The sequence below is a fragment of the Crinia signifera genome, chromosome 2 (genome assembly GCF_055691185.1).
Source record: "Crinia signifera chromosome 2, ASM5569118v1, whole genome shotgun sequence".
Taxonomy (NCBI): domain Eukaryota; kingdom Metazoa; phylum Chordata; class Amphibia; order Anura; family Myobatrachidae; genus Crinia; species Crinia signifera.
Window position 1 is genome coordinate 343547201 of NC_139218.1, and position 14784 is coordinate 343561984.

At 44.8% G+C, this 14784-nt stretch overlaps 1 protein-coding gene across 1 annotated transcript; it reads left to right on the forward strand.

The window, feature by feature from the left end:
• The first annotated feature begins 314 nt into the window (after window positions 1–314).
• Window positions 315–14454, forward strand: KRT8 (keratin 8). Its single transcript, XM_083169634.1, has 9 exons — window positions 315–751; window positions 5068–5276; window positions 7714–7774; window positions 8148–8243; window positions 9513–9677; window positions 11077–11202; window positions 12712–12932; window positions 13143–13198; window positions 13663–14454. Exons 1-9 carry the CDS (start codon window positions 395–397, stop codon window positions 13905–13907), a joined length of 1536 nt encoding a protein of 511 aa, XP_083025760.1. The 5' UTR covers window positions 315–394; the 3' UTR covers window positions 13908–14454.
• Window positions 14455–14784: the final 330 nt, after the last annotated feature.

Here is a 14784-nt window from a genome sequence, read left to right on the forward strand (position 1 = left end):
ATCCCCGGGCCGCCTCCCTCTCACACCCACGGGGACAGTGTCACCCTGCACTGCAGCCAGCACTTTGGGTTGGGCACTGGGCAGGGGGCGCATTCCCGGGCAGGGCAGCAGTACCTCCTACCAAGTGCACCCGTTATTAACCCTGAAGGCGCTGCTGCAGAACGCAGCCCCTCCCATCAGGTCCCCCCCTTGTGTCGGCCAGGGGCAGTGTGTGTGTGTGTAACTGTGCTGGCTGCAGGTGACAGTCCCGCCTCCCGGTGCCCAGCCACTCAGGTGCGTGCTAGCCGCCCCGTCCCGCAACATATAAAGGCAGCCGCTCCCGTCCCTGCCGCCCAGTCTGTCCTGCGCCCGCATTCTATCCTCTTCTCTCACAGCGCAGCCCGCAGCCGCCACCATGTCCATCAAGATGAGCAAAGTCACCTACCGCACCAGCAGCTCCGCGGCCCCGCGCTCCGGCGGCTTCAGCAGCTTCTCCTACAGCGGGGCCCCGGTCAACAGAGCCAGCTCCGCGTCCTTCAGCCTGGGCTCCAGCTACGGGGGCAGCGGCGGCTCCAGGTTTGGCAGTGGCTACAGGACCGGCTATGGTGGGTCAGCCGGTATGGGCTCCGGAGGGATCACCTCCGTCAGCGTCAACCAGAGTCTGCTGGCCCCCCTGAACCTGGAGATCGACCCCAACATCCAGCAAGTTCGCACCCATGAGAAGGAGCAGATCAAGACCCTCAATAACAAGTTCGCGTCTTTCATTGACAAGGTGAGTCTTCAGTGGCTACTACCCCCTGGCATGAACCCTATTACCCCCTGGCATGAACCCTATTACCCCCTGGCATGCACCCTATTAGCCCCTGGTATACACCCTATACTCCCTGAAATGCACATCCTATACCCCCAGGCATGCATGCCCTATACCCTTAGGCATGGACGTCCTGTACCCCAATGCCTACACCGCTATTCCCCTGCCCCCATCATTCTAGGAGAACCTCAGCAGTCAGCAGAATGTTACAGTGTTTCCATATTCTTTATCATTCATCATTTCCTAACTTTATACTGAATCAGTATTAGCTGTTATGGCTAAAATACTTTCCAGAGCCACAGACACACCCCTTCCACTCCTGGACAACATTCCAGACTTCGGGGTGGCCATTGACCTCCCCACCAGACAGCATGGAATTATACACTCCCACCTCAATGAGTCTTTAATCTGGCTAGCAGGAAGTCTTTCACAGAGACAATAGGCTAAGTTTCAGTCCCCACTGGCAGTAAAGGGGTTAATGTGCCACACATGCTCATTTAATTCAGTTTCTATTACCAATAATGCCTTTGCGTGATGTTGTAGTGCAGTTGTTTGTAGCTGTATTTTATTTCTTACTTTTTATGAATTTCATTGTTTTAACGTTATGAACTGTAAATAGTCGCCATTGGTGAACTGCGCAACTCTGGTAACAGCTGCTTCACCTGCAGTTGGCTTTCAGTTCAGAAGCTGTGTACATGTCAGTATTATAATGCAGCCATTTGCAAAGTTTTAATTCATTCTTTCTGATATATGGACACAATTACGTTTATGTTTTAATACAAGGCTGTAGTGCATGTTGTACATGCCTTGAATGTTATGCTGTTCTGTTAAATTATTATATACTGTAACATATTCTTGTTTACATATTGTAATTTATCAGCACTGTGTAATCAGCGAACAAAGCACATACCATAACTGTAATACACACCTGCTATAATATCACCGTGGGATATTTATTTCCGTTTTAACTTTCCGAACATTCTCAGATTATCCTTTCCTCCCACAAGGTAATTCATTCATCACAGACTGATGTCCTGGACAAACAGGATCTGCCAGAGTAACCACTCCTTGCTGGAGAGACATCAGGATGTGATACAATGCTAACTGTAACTGTTTTTCCCCTGGTAGTCTCAGATTAATTTATATATTTTCACCATTGGTTTATGAAGCACCAAGCAATTGCTGTACTAGTACTATACAGTAATCAATGACTACACATTTAGCAAGGGTAGATTATTTTATACTGTTCATATTGGTGGCTGCTTAGTAGGGCAACCCTTACTAATATGTGTTGCTTTTATTATTAACAGTAATTATAATAATAACCTCCAGAACTCTGCTGGTATTGAAACACAGACCCCTCTTCTATTTGTATAATCAGACCCCAGATCAGTTAGAGCAACCCATATAAAATACCTTTTTTGCGGTTCCTCGCTTTCTTTCTCTTTCCGCACTGTACTGTCCATGACATGGTCCTGCTCTCTGATTGGCAGATAGTTCCAGTCATTCACCAATGAGAGTGTAGTGCCCCTCCACCATCAACCAATACGTCTGCTCTTCTGGTCATGCTACTGTCATACTTGGTAACTGTGGCAACTCTTGGTGATGGAAAAGCAAACAGAATTTTGGTTGTATGTAAAGCAGTCATGAATCCACTGGGCAGAGTCCACTTCCTGCCTTACGGTCTGTCCAAGGCTTGTGTCCCAGACATTACTAAGTGCTTCCACTGCAGGGCTGTGCTTGATATCTTAGGTACGAGAATAAAGGGTTAAATTAAGAAAACAAATGCATGTGAACACTATTCAGCCGTTACACATAATTTTCCATAATGTATTTTATAGGCATTAACGACAAACATTTTAATATCTGAAATGGTTGCATTTGTTGATCATAGGATTTGTGCCATGGCAGAACTAATACTAAATAGAGTCTGGCAGTTGCCACTTAATCCTTTGTTACTACACCCGACCATCAGATCTTATCTGTATCCTCGTGGACTCTCCCTATCTGTTCTGGAAGGGAGGGGCACGTCAGGTGTATACTTACCTGCAGACATTACCTTATAGGGCAATGAGAGCTGCCTGCACCTTTGCTTTGCCCAGCTCATTATCATGTGCACACAGAGTAGTCTGTCACAATGTACACAAAGCCATTCCAGAGCGAAATGTCACAAGTTAAACACACCTGGCCCCATGCCTTGTGGCTCCTGCTTCAGTATGATTTTTTCTTTTGCATTTATAATAAAGTCACATGAATAAAATGCAACGGAAATAGTGAACACATAAAAAAGCCAATGGTACTCCTTAAAGACGGTAAAACCGAAAACACAAGTTGCCCTGCATGATAAGACCTAAAACAAATCTATGTGTAAATGTTTCCATACTTTGACCGAACATGAGATATTTGTCCATATTAGTATTTGCTAATGTGCAGCAGATTTAAAGCTATTGTTCTCTGTTATCAGGCTGGGTATAATGGCTTTTTAATCGGGTTTCGAGCAGATAGTCTTGTGTACAGAGACAGATAATTCAATCACAATCACAAGTTTATCTTAAATATGTGCATTGTGCGTGCAAATATTAATTGTAGTTTTTATGTTGTTTGGGGTTAATGGTCCTTACAGAATGGTGATGGTATTTCTGTGAATAAATGTCTTTCTCCCGGAACAATCCACTGTTTATACTGTGATTCTGCCAGGAAAGTCAGGGACACCTCATAATTACACCCTGGGCTGCCATCACTTATTCCATTGCCAGCGCTACCATTGAATGCTAAAGCTACCGAGAGGAACAGAATTGTGCAGTATCAGTGCCTGAGTGATGTGTCCAAAAGCTATTTCCTGAGAATGCCCATAACACACGATTGTCTGACCACTAGGTGGGGCACTTTTCAGTTGCAGTCTATGGGATAATAAAACTACAAGGAACATCTGCAGGATAATAGCGTGAATATAAAATAAACAGATGCTAACTTCCCTTTAGTACAATAGGTTATTAATACAAAAGCGTTTTTTGTTCTCTTCAGAGTTTGTGCCCATTTCAGTGTTCCGGAAACCAGCCTGGACATTACATTAGTGCCAGTACAATGAGTACTCAAATCAAGCATCACTGGGCGTTGAATGGCTGTACATACAGCCTAGGATCAAAGCAGCATCTATTGTTACTAGTATATAAAATTCTATTTCATTTCAATCCAGGCTCCGTACAGATCACAAAAGGGCTTCTGCATTAAATTCTTTACATTTAAAACTATTGTTTATCTAATCAGTGACATTGTTTGAAGCTCTAAACAAAAATCCTCTACTAATGAGATAATTGGGGTGATTGTACATGTTAATCCCCTCCAGTATGGTACATAACACTTACTCCCACCCACATACGCCCATTTCGCAGTGACACAGCGCTGACTCCCACTTTACAAAATGAATGGATCATACATGCTTAATTCCTTTAAAGTGCTTCGAGTTTGGCTGTTTTATGTCAACATGGTTTGAATCTGCATCTGCCCACGTACACTGACCATGCTGAAGGTATCTTGAAGGAGGTGTTGTGACTGGGCCCCAGTGGCGTAAGTTCGTCCCAGTTGCCCAGAGGCAAGATGAATATTGGTGCCCCCCCCCCACACACACACACCCACACACACCCACCCACACAATGTTATTCAAAATATATATAGTCTGTTATGAAATATTTATTATATACTGTATATGTATACAGAGAGAGAGAGAGCGAGAGAGAACACATATATATATTTCAGAACTAAGCCACAGATGCGATTTTGATGGCTTTCAATTAATGCTTTTAAACTGGCAGTGGTGGAGAGGTGCCCCCTTGGGTGCAGGAGCCCGGCGGATGAATCCATTGCCTCCCAGAGTTCTGCCTCTGCTGGGCCCTATTGGTGAAATCTGGGGGGGGATTTACTAAAATGGGAGTTCTATTTCACATGGGATGTTGCTATGGGCAACCAATCAGACATTATCTATTATCTTCCAGAATGTGCTAAATAAATAAGTAGATTCTGATTGGTTGCCCATAGCAACATCCCATGTGAATTAGAACTCCCATCTTAGTACATTTCTCCCTGGATGTTTCAGATTTGGCCACAATAGTGATCCTTCTGGTTTGCCTGTGTATGGCCAACTTTTGGTGTATAGGGAATTAGCTCATGTTAGTAAATTTGATCTTGAGTATTGGCTCTATGATGAAGTATAAAAGCAGAGATAATGTTGACCATATGATAACATCTATTAATGTACAACTTTATATCCTCTATTGTAGGTACGTTTCTTGGAACAACAAAACAAGATGTTGGAAACCAAGTGGAATCTCCTGCAGAACCAGAAGACCACTCGCAGCAACATGGACGGCATGTTTGAGGCATACATCAACAACCTGCGCCGGCAGCTGGACACTCTGGGTCAGGAGAAAATGCGCCTGGAATCGGAGCTGGGAAATATGCAAGGTCTGGTGGAGGACTTCAAAAACAAGTGAGTCCACACTCATTTTACTTCATATTTAAGGTAATTTACACTCTGCAGGCAGCCATTTTGTAGCTGCTCCTGCTTTGTTCATGCGGCTGACCATACATTTCCACTCATGTTTATCTTCTACCAATTCCTAAATGGTGGTTTCTAAACGCGGTCCCCAATGTCGCCCTAATGGTCCAGAGCTTGGAGCTTGTATAATGCCATCTTTGGGTGGCCCAGGCTTCTATTTGTGATTTCTTCTGAGATCCTTACCAGCATCCCCAGCAGGCACTTCAGCCGTCTTTGCATAATTCATAAACCCGAAAGTTCTAACATTGAAAAGTGCAGTTAATGGGAGAGCTGACCTTTGCATTACAAGTCATGCATTTAAGTACCTATCTCTGTCCACTTATTCTGGTTGACTCCCAAGGCTGCGAATTCCGCAGCCATGCGAGTCCACCAGATGCCACCCACGCGTCTGCCTGCCCCCCGCATGGCTGCAAATGGATGTTTTGCAATGGTCCAGCGCTCTCAGAGAAGTGTCTCAGATCTGCAGGGGCCCTGTGCAGAAAAGCTGACATCAGCTGATGTCAGCTGCCCGTCCCCCACACCCGCATCATTGGGGAATCACCATGGAAACACGCAGCGTTTTCACGGGAATGCCCATGAAATGTTGGGCATTCCCATGGGTGAATCTCCCGGGCCCCACACCCCTTGCCCACACTGTTGTGTGCGAGCGCCCGGCGAATAATCTATTCCCTGTGGCTGCTTGCACACAGCGGCTGCACATGTGACTTAGTAAATAGACCCCTACGTTTTCATTGTATTCATGCTTATATACAGATGGTTAACTAAAATTCACTGTGGTACTAATGAAATCACCTGTGCTCAAGTATTGATATTCTTAAAACCTGGACTGTAATGTGGTTTGGTACCCTCTGCTCTAAGATGACTTATATTCTAAAGCAGTGTTTACAACCTTGTTCCTAAAGGCACACGGACACTTCCGGTTTTAAGGAAACCCATGCTAGAGCACAGGTGATTTACTGTAATTAGTACCTTTTTTATTTAGCCACCTGTGCTCAAACATATATATCACTAAAACCTAGACTGTTCCTGTGCATTAAAGACCGAGGTTTGTCAAAAGAATGATGAAAAAGGGCTGCATGATGTAGGGTTGCACTAAACAGCACGTTTTTCTATAACGCTTTAAGTTTGGAATTCCCATAGATGGTTTTGTGTCTCACAAAGAAAAGGGGACATCGATATGTCATAAACAAAGTCAAAGTCCGGCTAAAAGTTTTAAATTTTATTGTATAATTAGTAATTAGTATTGCAAAAACAGCTTATCTCTTTCTAGGCATTATACGTAAGAGTAAGGGAATGACATCATACTTTAGTATCTTTATTTATGGTGCTTTGTGGCTAATTCAGCACCCCACGTACTGTAGAAGTGCGGAAATCAGTATTCTGCGATTTCCACATTCCTGTGCATGGCGATGTGCACATGTGATCAGTCATGAGGGCACCACATTGGCATTGTGTGGGCACGGTCCAGATAATGTCGAGACCTCTCTGGGGGAGGGCAACGCGGCTGCGTAATAACACACACAGAACCCAGGCCCTTTGTTGGTATAGTATTTGAGCAGTGCTTAAGGGCAATGAGGGTAATTACACATGCCCCCTGTAAATGTATGCTTAGTGATGTGTATATTGCAGCATTTGTAGTACAAATTTGTGATAGAAGTGTTTGTCTCCATTATAAGGCACCAGGGACAATCGGCTAACTTTACTGGGAGTTCTTTTGAAGATGAGACATTGCCAATATCAACCAATCAGTATATACTTATTTGTTTAGCACCTTCTAGAAAATACATGAAATCTGATTGGTTGGTTGGTACGGGCAAAATCTCATCTTCAATAGAATTCCCATCTTAGTAAATGTACCCCTTAATCTGCAGGTTGGGGTTCGTTTTATTATGGATAGCTTACTGGAAGCTGACATACCATGTTTGGAGAATAAAGCAAAATGTTCAATGATGATTAATCTTTCGCTATTACTTACAAATTGAAACAGGTGGGTGATCACATTCAGTGAATCACTTTGATTTCCCCCCAGGGGTCAAATTTTGTCTAAAACTGGACCTAATTAGATCATTTCTCAATATTAACAAATCCTCCTGCCCGCATTTGTGCTTGGAACTTACAAGTCAATAAGAACAGGCAACTCTTGACGAAATGAGAAAAGTTTTATAACCATAAATGGAAACTAAGAAGCTGGTGTAGAGAACAGCATATCTGGAAACATCATATTAGAGAAAGTTCTGCCAACTTTTATGCAGCGGAACATTTTCATCTTAAAGCGAGAGCTTCCCTTTCACGTCTCCTATTTTCTGCCTAAACAATACTTCTACTTTATTCCACACTATAGATTCTAATGCTTTTATGTTTTCCGCAGATACGAAGATGAAATCAACAAGCGAACTGAAATGGAGAATGAATTTGTCCTGCTTAAGAAGGTGAGAACTTTCTTCACTTCGGTTTTTTTATTTGTTTATCATACCCTCCAACATGACCCATTCCATTAGGTACAAAATGCTCTGTTCCTGGACTCTCTTGCCAGTGGCAGTTACAGATGTGAGCCTGCAGCACAGTCCAATATTCAAAAAGGGGAGCCACACCTACTGCCACCCCAAACATCACTGTCCTGGACTCGCTGACAGTTGATGTGACCCCCCTTCTTTGAATTTTGGACTGTGCTGGAGCCCCGCCTGTGTAACTGTGATTGGCAGGGAAGTCCAGGAACAGAGCATTTTGTACCTAATAGAATGGGTCATGTTGGACAGCAGTGTGTATGTGTCATCACACTAACACTGGGCACTTTATCTGTAGGATGTGGATGAGGCGTACATGAACAAGGTGCAGCTGGAGGCAAAACTGGAGGGTCTGACGGATGAAATTAACTTCCTGCGCCATCTTTACGAGGAGGTAAGCAATGGTTGTGTTATAAATAATACACCATGATGTCTTTTGCCGCAAATGAGCACTGTACCCAGGTGTATATTGTGTGACAGTCTGTGGGGGACTATTTCTCATTGGATGTTGCTATGGGCTACCAATCAGATACTTCTCTTCTAGAGGGAACTAAATAAATTAAAAGTGGCTTCTGATTGGTTGCACATATTTCATGTGAAATAGAACTCTCATCATAGTAAATTCCCCCTGTGGCTGTAGCTGTTTTCCAATAGAAGCTCTGTTTTGCAGTCACACAGGATGTACCAGTGCCACATATCAAATTAATCGGCACAGTCTCCTTGTGCGCTCTTGTTAAGTTTTCTGTGAAAAAAGACCACCCCACCGTAAGCAGAGTTGCATGGGACCTGGCATCTCTTTCATGCCAGGCATCGCCCACTGCATGGTGTATTGAGGATATGGGCCTTATTCATGAGGATATGGGCCTTATTCAGGCCCGTTCAGTCGGAACCCTTCGTTTGCAAGGGGTCTGATGGTGGACTTATACGCAGGGTAATTTCTGTGCATGTGCATACACCGGGTGTGTGCACGGTGAACAGGGTGTTCGCTGGGTGCACGCACCCAAGTGTGTGGGCGGGGGGTGAGGAAGAGCAGTGCGCCGAGCCATTTGCATATGGGAATTCCCAGCGTTTCATGGGCGTTGGCCAGCGTTCTCATGCAAATGCCCTGATAGTGTGGGGGGAGGCCAGCTGCCCACCCACTTCCTCCTGAGTGTCCACGCATATGTAAGTGACTTCAGAGTCACTTGTATATGCATGCACTTTTGCCATCAGCCAATGGTCGCTGACCATTGAATGATGTGGGCGGATCCCACTAGGCTGCAAATGGGTGTTACTGTGTAACATCCATTCACAGGCCCTGCAAGTGAGTCACCCTTGCGAATGGGTGGCGGCCAGGTCACCATTCACAAGATGGGGTTTGTTGGACTCGCAAGGCTGAGAGTTCGGAGCCTTGCGAGTCCAACCAGAATAACCACCAATATCTCTGAGAAGAGTTTTAAGCAATTATTCAGAGAAAACACAAGCAGCTCCTATTATGGAAAATGCCTCCTGGGAAGGGCATTTAAACGGCAGCATCAGCCAGGGCTTTATCCACTGTAAATTGTATTTCCCAAAAGTCACTTACAATCAGACCCTAGGAAATGATGTTCTTCTTTGTGTGTGTTCAGGCAGTCGGGGCATTGCAGCCATGTTTATGTCCTCACTCATGTCTTTGTCTATGCAGGAGCTCCGTGAGCTGCAGTCTCAGATCTCTGACACTTCTGTTGTGTTATCTATGGACAACAACCGAAACCTGGACCTGGATGGCATCATTGCTGAAGTCAAGGCTCAGTATGAAGATATTGCCAACAAGAGCAGAGTGGAAGTAGAGAGCATGTACCAACAGAAGGTGAGTTTGCAGATGTGATCACAAAATATTATAACCCAACTTGCCGCTACTGAAAGCTGGTCCCGGCATCTACATGTGCCAGGATCGGTGCATGTGCAGTGGCGTAGACACTACTGCACATGCGCAAACTCCTGGCTACTATGGACTGCACCCACAGAAGGGAGAGAGTGGCTGCCATTAGAAGACCACTTTCTGCTTATCACAGCCCAGTCTATTAGTCCTGGAGGGAGAAAACTCCTCCCACTGGTACTGCCTGTCATGCGGGTGACTGGCACGTTGGACTTACAATAGGAAGTCAGTGTAGCCAGTGCGGTCTGACTGGGTGTTGGATTTTATTGGGGGTGGGGCTGCGGATGCAATCCTTCAGTCCCACAGGTAAAATCTGCCACTGATTATAACTAATGTTGTATATAACTATAGCAAGTTACCATATAGGCAGAATATTCTAAAGCCTGCATAGGATGACTTTTTCCGGAACAAGGGAAGCTACTCATAAAGTGGAGACACATGGAGAATCCACCAATCAGCTCCTTACTGCAATATTACAGGCTGTGTTTGAAAAATGACAGAGTTTATTGGTTGGTAGTATTCCGGAGCTTGTGTTGGCTGGCAAATGTTATCATTAGCAATATTAACTATTGAAGTCTATGGGCTTCTTTTTGAAAGAATCACAGGAGAGGGAATGTTATCCTTTACTAGCAGAAGGCTTTGTGAATTTCAAGCACCAGGTCTGAAACTTGGAAGTGAGTATTGTAATTGATGTGACAGGCTTATAGTGAAGAAACTACCAGCAAGAAGTTTTGTTACAGAACAGTGTAAGGGCGAGATGTACTAAGACGAAAATGTGGTAAAGCACCCCTTTTTAAAGCATTTTCAAATGTACTAATCCCTGGCCGCCACGTCACTGGAGGGCAGGGTATCGCCGCCTATGGGCTTCTAAAGCTGCCCGCCGTCCTCTGCAGTCTCCTACCCCCCTCCCTGTCCTCCGTGCTGCTCCTCCTCCCCCAGCAGCATGTCAATCGGGGTTGTCCTACCGGCTGCACGGGGGAGGAGGAGACGCTGGACCGCCGCAGAGCCCAGGAGGTGACTGAGCACATCACAGGTATCCCTGGGGGGGCCTCCGTCACTGCACCGCGATGCTAGCTGCATATGTTAGTATATATGCACTAGCATCATGGCAAGGGGTGGCGATGTATGTTAATACATCCCGCCATTAATGTGATAAATTATACATCTCCTCCTGAGTGTGTAACATGGGGCATGGCAGTGTTATGAGGAGGCAAATAGAAACACCATAGATCATTTGATGGTGGAAGTAGCAGAGTAGTGATGCCAGATGCACTACTATAACAAATGTAGACAATACATTAAACTGGTTTGTTCTATTTTGTATTTACAGTACCAGGAACTTCAGGCTTCCGCTGGGCGTCATGGTGATGACCTCAAATCCACCAAAACCGAGATCAGCGAGCTGAACCGTTACATCACACGGCTGCAGTCTGAGATTGATGCGCTCAAAGCACAGGTAGGTCCTATGAGTACAAACTGTCCACCCGCCTCCATAGGCTAGACAATCTGCACATTACCAATATTTCTTTATTTGGTATCAGCAAATGGCAGAATATTTTGTACATTCACATCGGTCTGTACCCCAGTGGATCCTGCAGTCTATATTCTATATCTCAGACACATACTAGGGTTAATTGTATAGGCCAAGAGAAGAAACATGGAGTGAAAACCATGCAAACACTGAACATACAAACTACACAGAAGGAACTGGTGGGAATCAAATCCCTGACCACAGTGCTGTGAACCTAGCCACTGTCCTCTGTGGGCCCAAGAGCAGCAAACATTGTAACAGACAAAACTTTATTTAAACACCTTCCAAGTTTATGTTGCACACATTGGCCCTTATTCTGATTGACGCGTACTTTTCCGCATACTTTCGGATCGCGTCTTTACGGCGTCTGCGCATGCGTGGAGAACGCAACGCGCATGTGCCACGCCTTGACTCCGTACCTGTTCGGGCAAATCCCGTACAAAACTGTTCACCGCAATCAGTCGGGAAATATGGGCGTATTATGGGCGTCATGCGGAATGACACATGGGCGTAGTTTCAAAGTGGGCAAAACGGGGCGGAAACATGGGCGGACACGGGGGAGTACACTTATGTTGGGGGGCGTGCATTCGGATACCACTCCGAATGCACGCGAACAAAAAGGGAAGAAATGTGCGGTGTCCAAAAGGCTACTATTGCTTTGCGGACACCACTCGTTCCTGCGGTAGGCGAACGGACCGCCTAATGACTACAAGCATTAACACCTGAACCCAATAGAATCGACTCCTTTACTCATTACTCACTAATAGGACGCTTGTCAGTGCTTTAATTGAAAACATTGCTGCTTCAATTGCTGTAAGGGTTAATGTGTGCAATGCATGTGTTAGGCATGCTTGTAAGGATATATTGGCATCTAATTGATTCCAATTCCAAATAAGCATTTTTGTATGAGGATAGGTAATTGAATAAGTGGGTCATGTGATGTATTGCAGAATAGACATAATAGTGGGTTGTTTGGCGTAAATACTCCGCTTACGTGCGGAAGCACCGCTTGACTCCCGTTCGGATGCGGTATTCCCGTGCATACTCTGTAATACTCTATAATACCGTGCATAATCGGAGTGTTTCTCCCGCACACGCATGGTTTGTATGTCGTCCGTAAACACGCCCTGTTCTTAAAGAGTGAGTCCGTCTGAATGCGGAGGACACGTGGGCGTTTCTACGGACGATGGCCGCACGCGGCAGCACACCGTGGCGTGCGGACCGCACCGTAAGAATTCGGGAATATCCGCACCGATCAGAATAAGGGCCATTGTGCTGAAGGACACTCAGATGACTGACATGCAGAGTAGTCCGGTTTATTTACCAGGGTTGCTTCCTGCTGCCTAAACATAAACTCTTGTCTAAGAGGATGTTTAAAGACCTCGAATGCCTGTGGGAACTTTGTGTATGTAATTTTATCATCAATTGTTGCAGCGTGCAAACCTTGAAGCCCAGATCGCAGAAGCGGAAGAACGTGGGGAATTAGCATTAAAAGATGCCAGATCCAAACTGGCTGAGCTGGAGGCCGCCCTACAGAAGGCCAAGCAGGACATGGCTCGCCAACTCCGAGAATACCAGGAACTGATGAATGTCAAATTAGCTCTAGATATTGAGATCGCCACCTACAGGAAACTGTTGGAAGGAGAGGAAAGCCGGTAAGGGATCCTGTCAAATCTAAGAACTTATAGGAGAAAGTAACAATCGGTTAAACCGAACAATATTTTTATGAGTTATGAATAGTCACTCTTTGACATATATTTAAATAGTATTGTAGTGAGGCTGTTCTGTATTACAACATGGTGTATAGTATGTTTAGGCTATGGTTTGATATGTACCTTATGGTAATCTTGCCTTTGTTTTTTTAGGCTGGAATCAGGCATCCAGAACCTTAGCATTCAGACCAAGACAACTAATTACTCAGGTAATCTTTTTTTATTTCAATTGATAAAGTGGCATTGAACAGAAAGGGGCAAATTTCTTAAAGCTTCTAAAAATAGCATAGCAATCAATCAGCTTCTAAGCTTCAAAAAGTGATAAAATGGAGTGTGATAAACAGCCAGCCAATCAGCTCCTACCTGCCATGTTACAGACTGGGTTTGAAAAATGTCAGACAGGAGCTGATTGGCTGGCTGTTTATCAAACTCCATTTTATCACCTTTGAAGCTTGATACATCTGGCCCTCTCTAGGATGTGATGGAGAAACTATAGACAGAATCTGATTGGTTGCGATGGGCAACATAACCTCTCTTCATATTTAGAAGCTTTACCCCCCAGAGTGTCTGGAACCTCATTATCAAGGTTTTAGTAGCGAGATTGCACTATTGTTATTAATCAGAATTTAAAAGGACCTTTCATTGATCTAACATGTTTGCCCCCTGGTTACAGGAGTTAGCAGTAGCTACAGCGGTGGACTGTCAAGCGGATATGGCGGTGGATATGGTAGTGGATTTGGTAGCGGATTGAGCAGCGGATACGGTAGCGGATACGGTAGCGGATACAATGCCTACTCTGGCAGCGTAAGCTCCTCCCCCATGGAAACATCCAGAACCAAACGTAGCGTTGTAGTGAAGACAGTTGAGACCAAAGACGGAAGAGTGCTGTCCGAGTCCTCAGATATCTTCACAAAATGAGCATCTTCTCCGCTGATGCAGCTGTCCCACAGCCAGGATTCTTTTACGGATGAGCCTTCCAGGCAGAAATCAGGACTATTGGGGTAGATGACTAAAATCTTTTTCCAAATTTACCTTGGACATTTTTGTAAACCTGGAACAAGCTGCCTAGCTTGTGCCTCTAACATGGCACCTGCGCTAGTGACAGAGAACGGTGCTATCCCAAATCATAGAATAATAAAGTTTACCTGTTTCTGAAAGTGAGATGATGGAAGGAACTGAAACTGTAATAGTGCGGTACCCATATCCCCAGCATCTTGTACTGATTCCCTCCCAGCAGGCTCAACTTAAGGCAGGCTTGGCTTTCTGTGGGCTCAGCTGTGCTGTCTTCACCTCCTTTCTCTCTCAGCTTTCTGTGCAATTCTCACACCAAACATGGCAAATCAGAGCTAAGTAACTTCTTGCAATGTGCCTTATCACCCACCCTCGCTGGGTGGATACTGGAAGTGCTCTTGTCTTGCAGCTCCCATAAATCTACTAATAAACAGTTATTTGTTTTAAGAAAAGGGGACCTGACTTTTTTTTTGTTCCAATACATTTATAAACATGTCGGTCTGTATCTGTACATTAAATAATGGAAACATAGGGGGTTATTTAGATGTGGTTGGAGTTTCATCCCATAAACCGTTTATGTTGTGTTGTGGGATGAGATTTCAATGAGCTTCAAGGAATGGTTATTGCAGTTATATACACAGCCCAGGTCTGTAGCCACCAGACATTCAATAGGTCATCACCAAATGGCTGACATTCACTAGGTTGACACAAGGACAATATGATAATGGTTGACACAGGAAAAGTTCAACACACGTTTTTTTGTTGACAATGTCCAGAACTTGTT

Excerpts from the sequence above, each read along its gene's own strand:
- KRT8 (XM_083169634.1), top strand. The coding sequence starts at position 395 with ATGTCCATCAAGATGAGCAAAGTCACCTACCGCACCAGCAGCTCCGCG. Across the intron at positions 5,277-7,713 it reads GTGGAGGACTTCAAAAACAA|ATACGAAGATGAAATCAACA; the intron begins GTGAGTCCACAC and ends TGTTTTCCGCAG. Across the intron at positions 12,933-13,142 it reads TTGGAAGGAGAGGAAAGCCG|GCTGGAATCAGGCATCCAGA; the intron begins GTAAGGGATCCT and ends TTGTTTTTTTAG.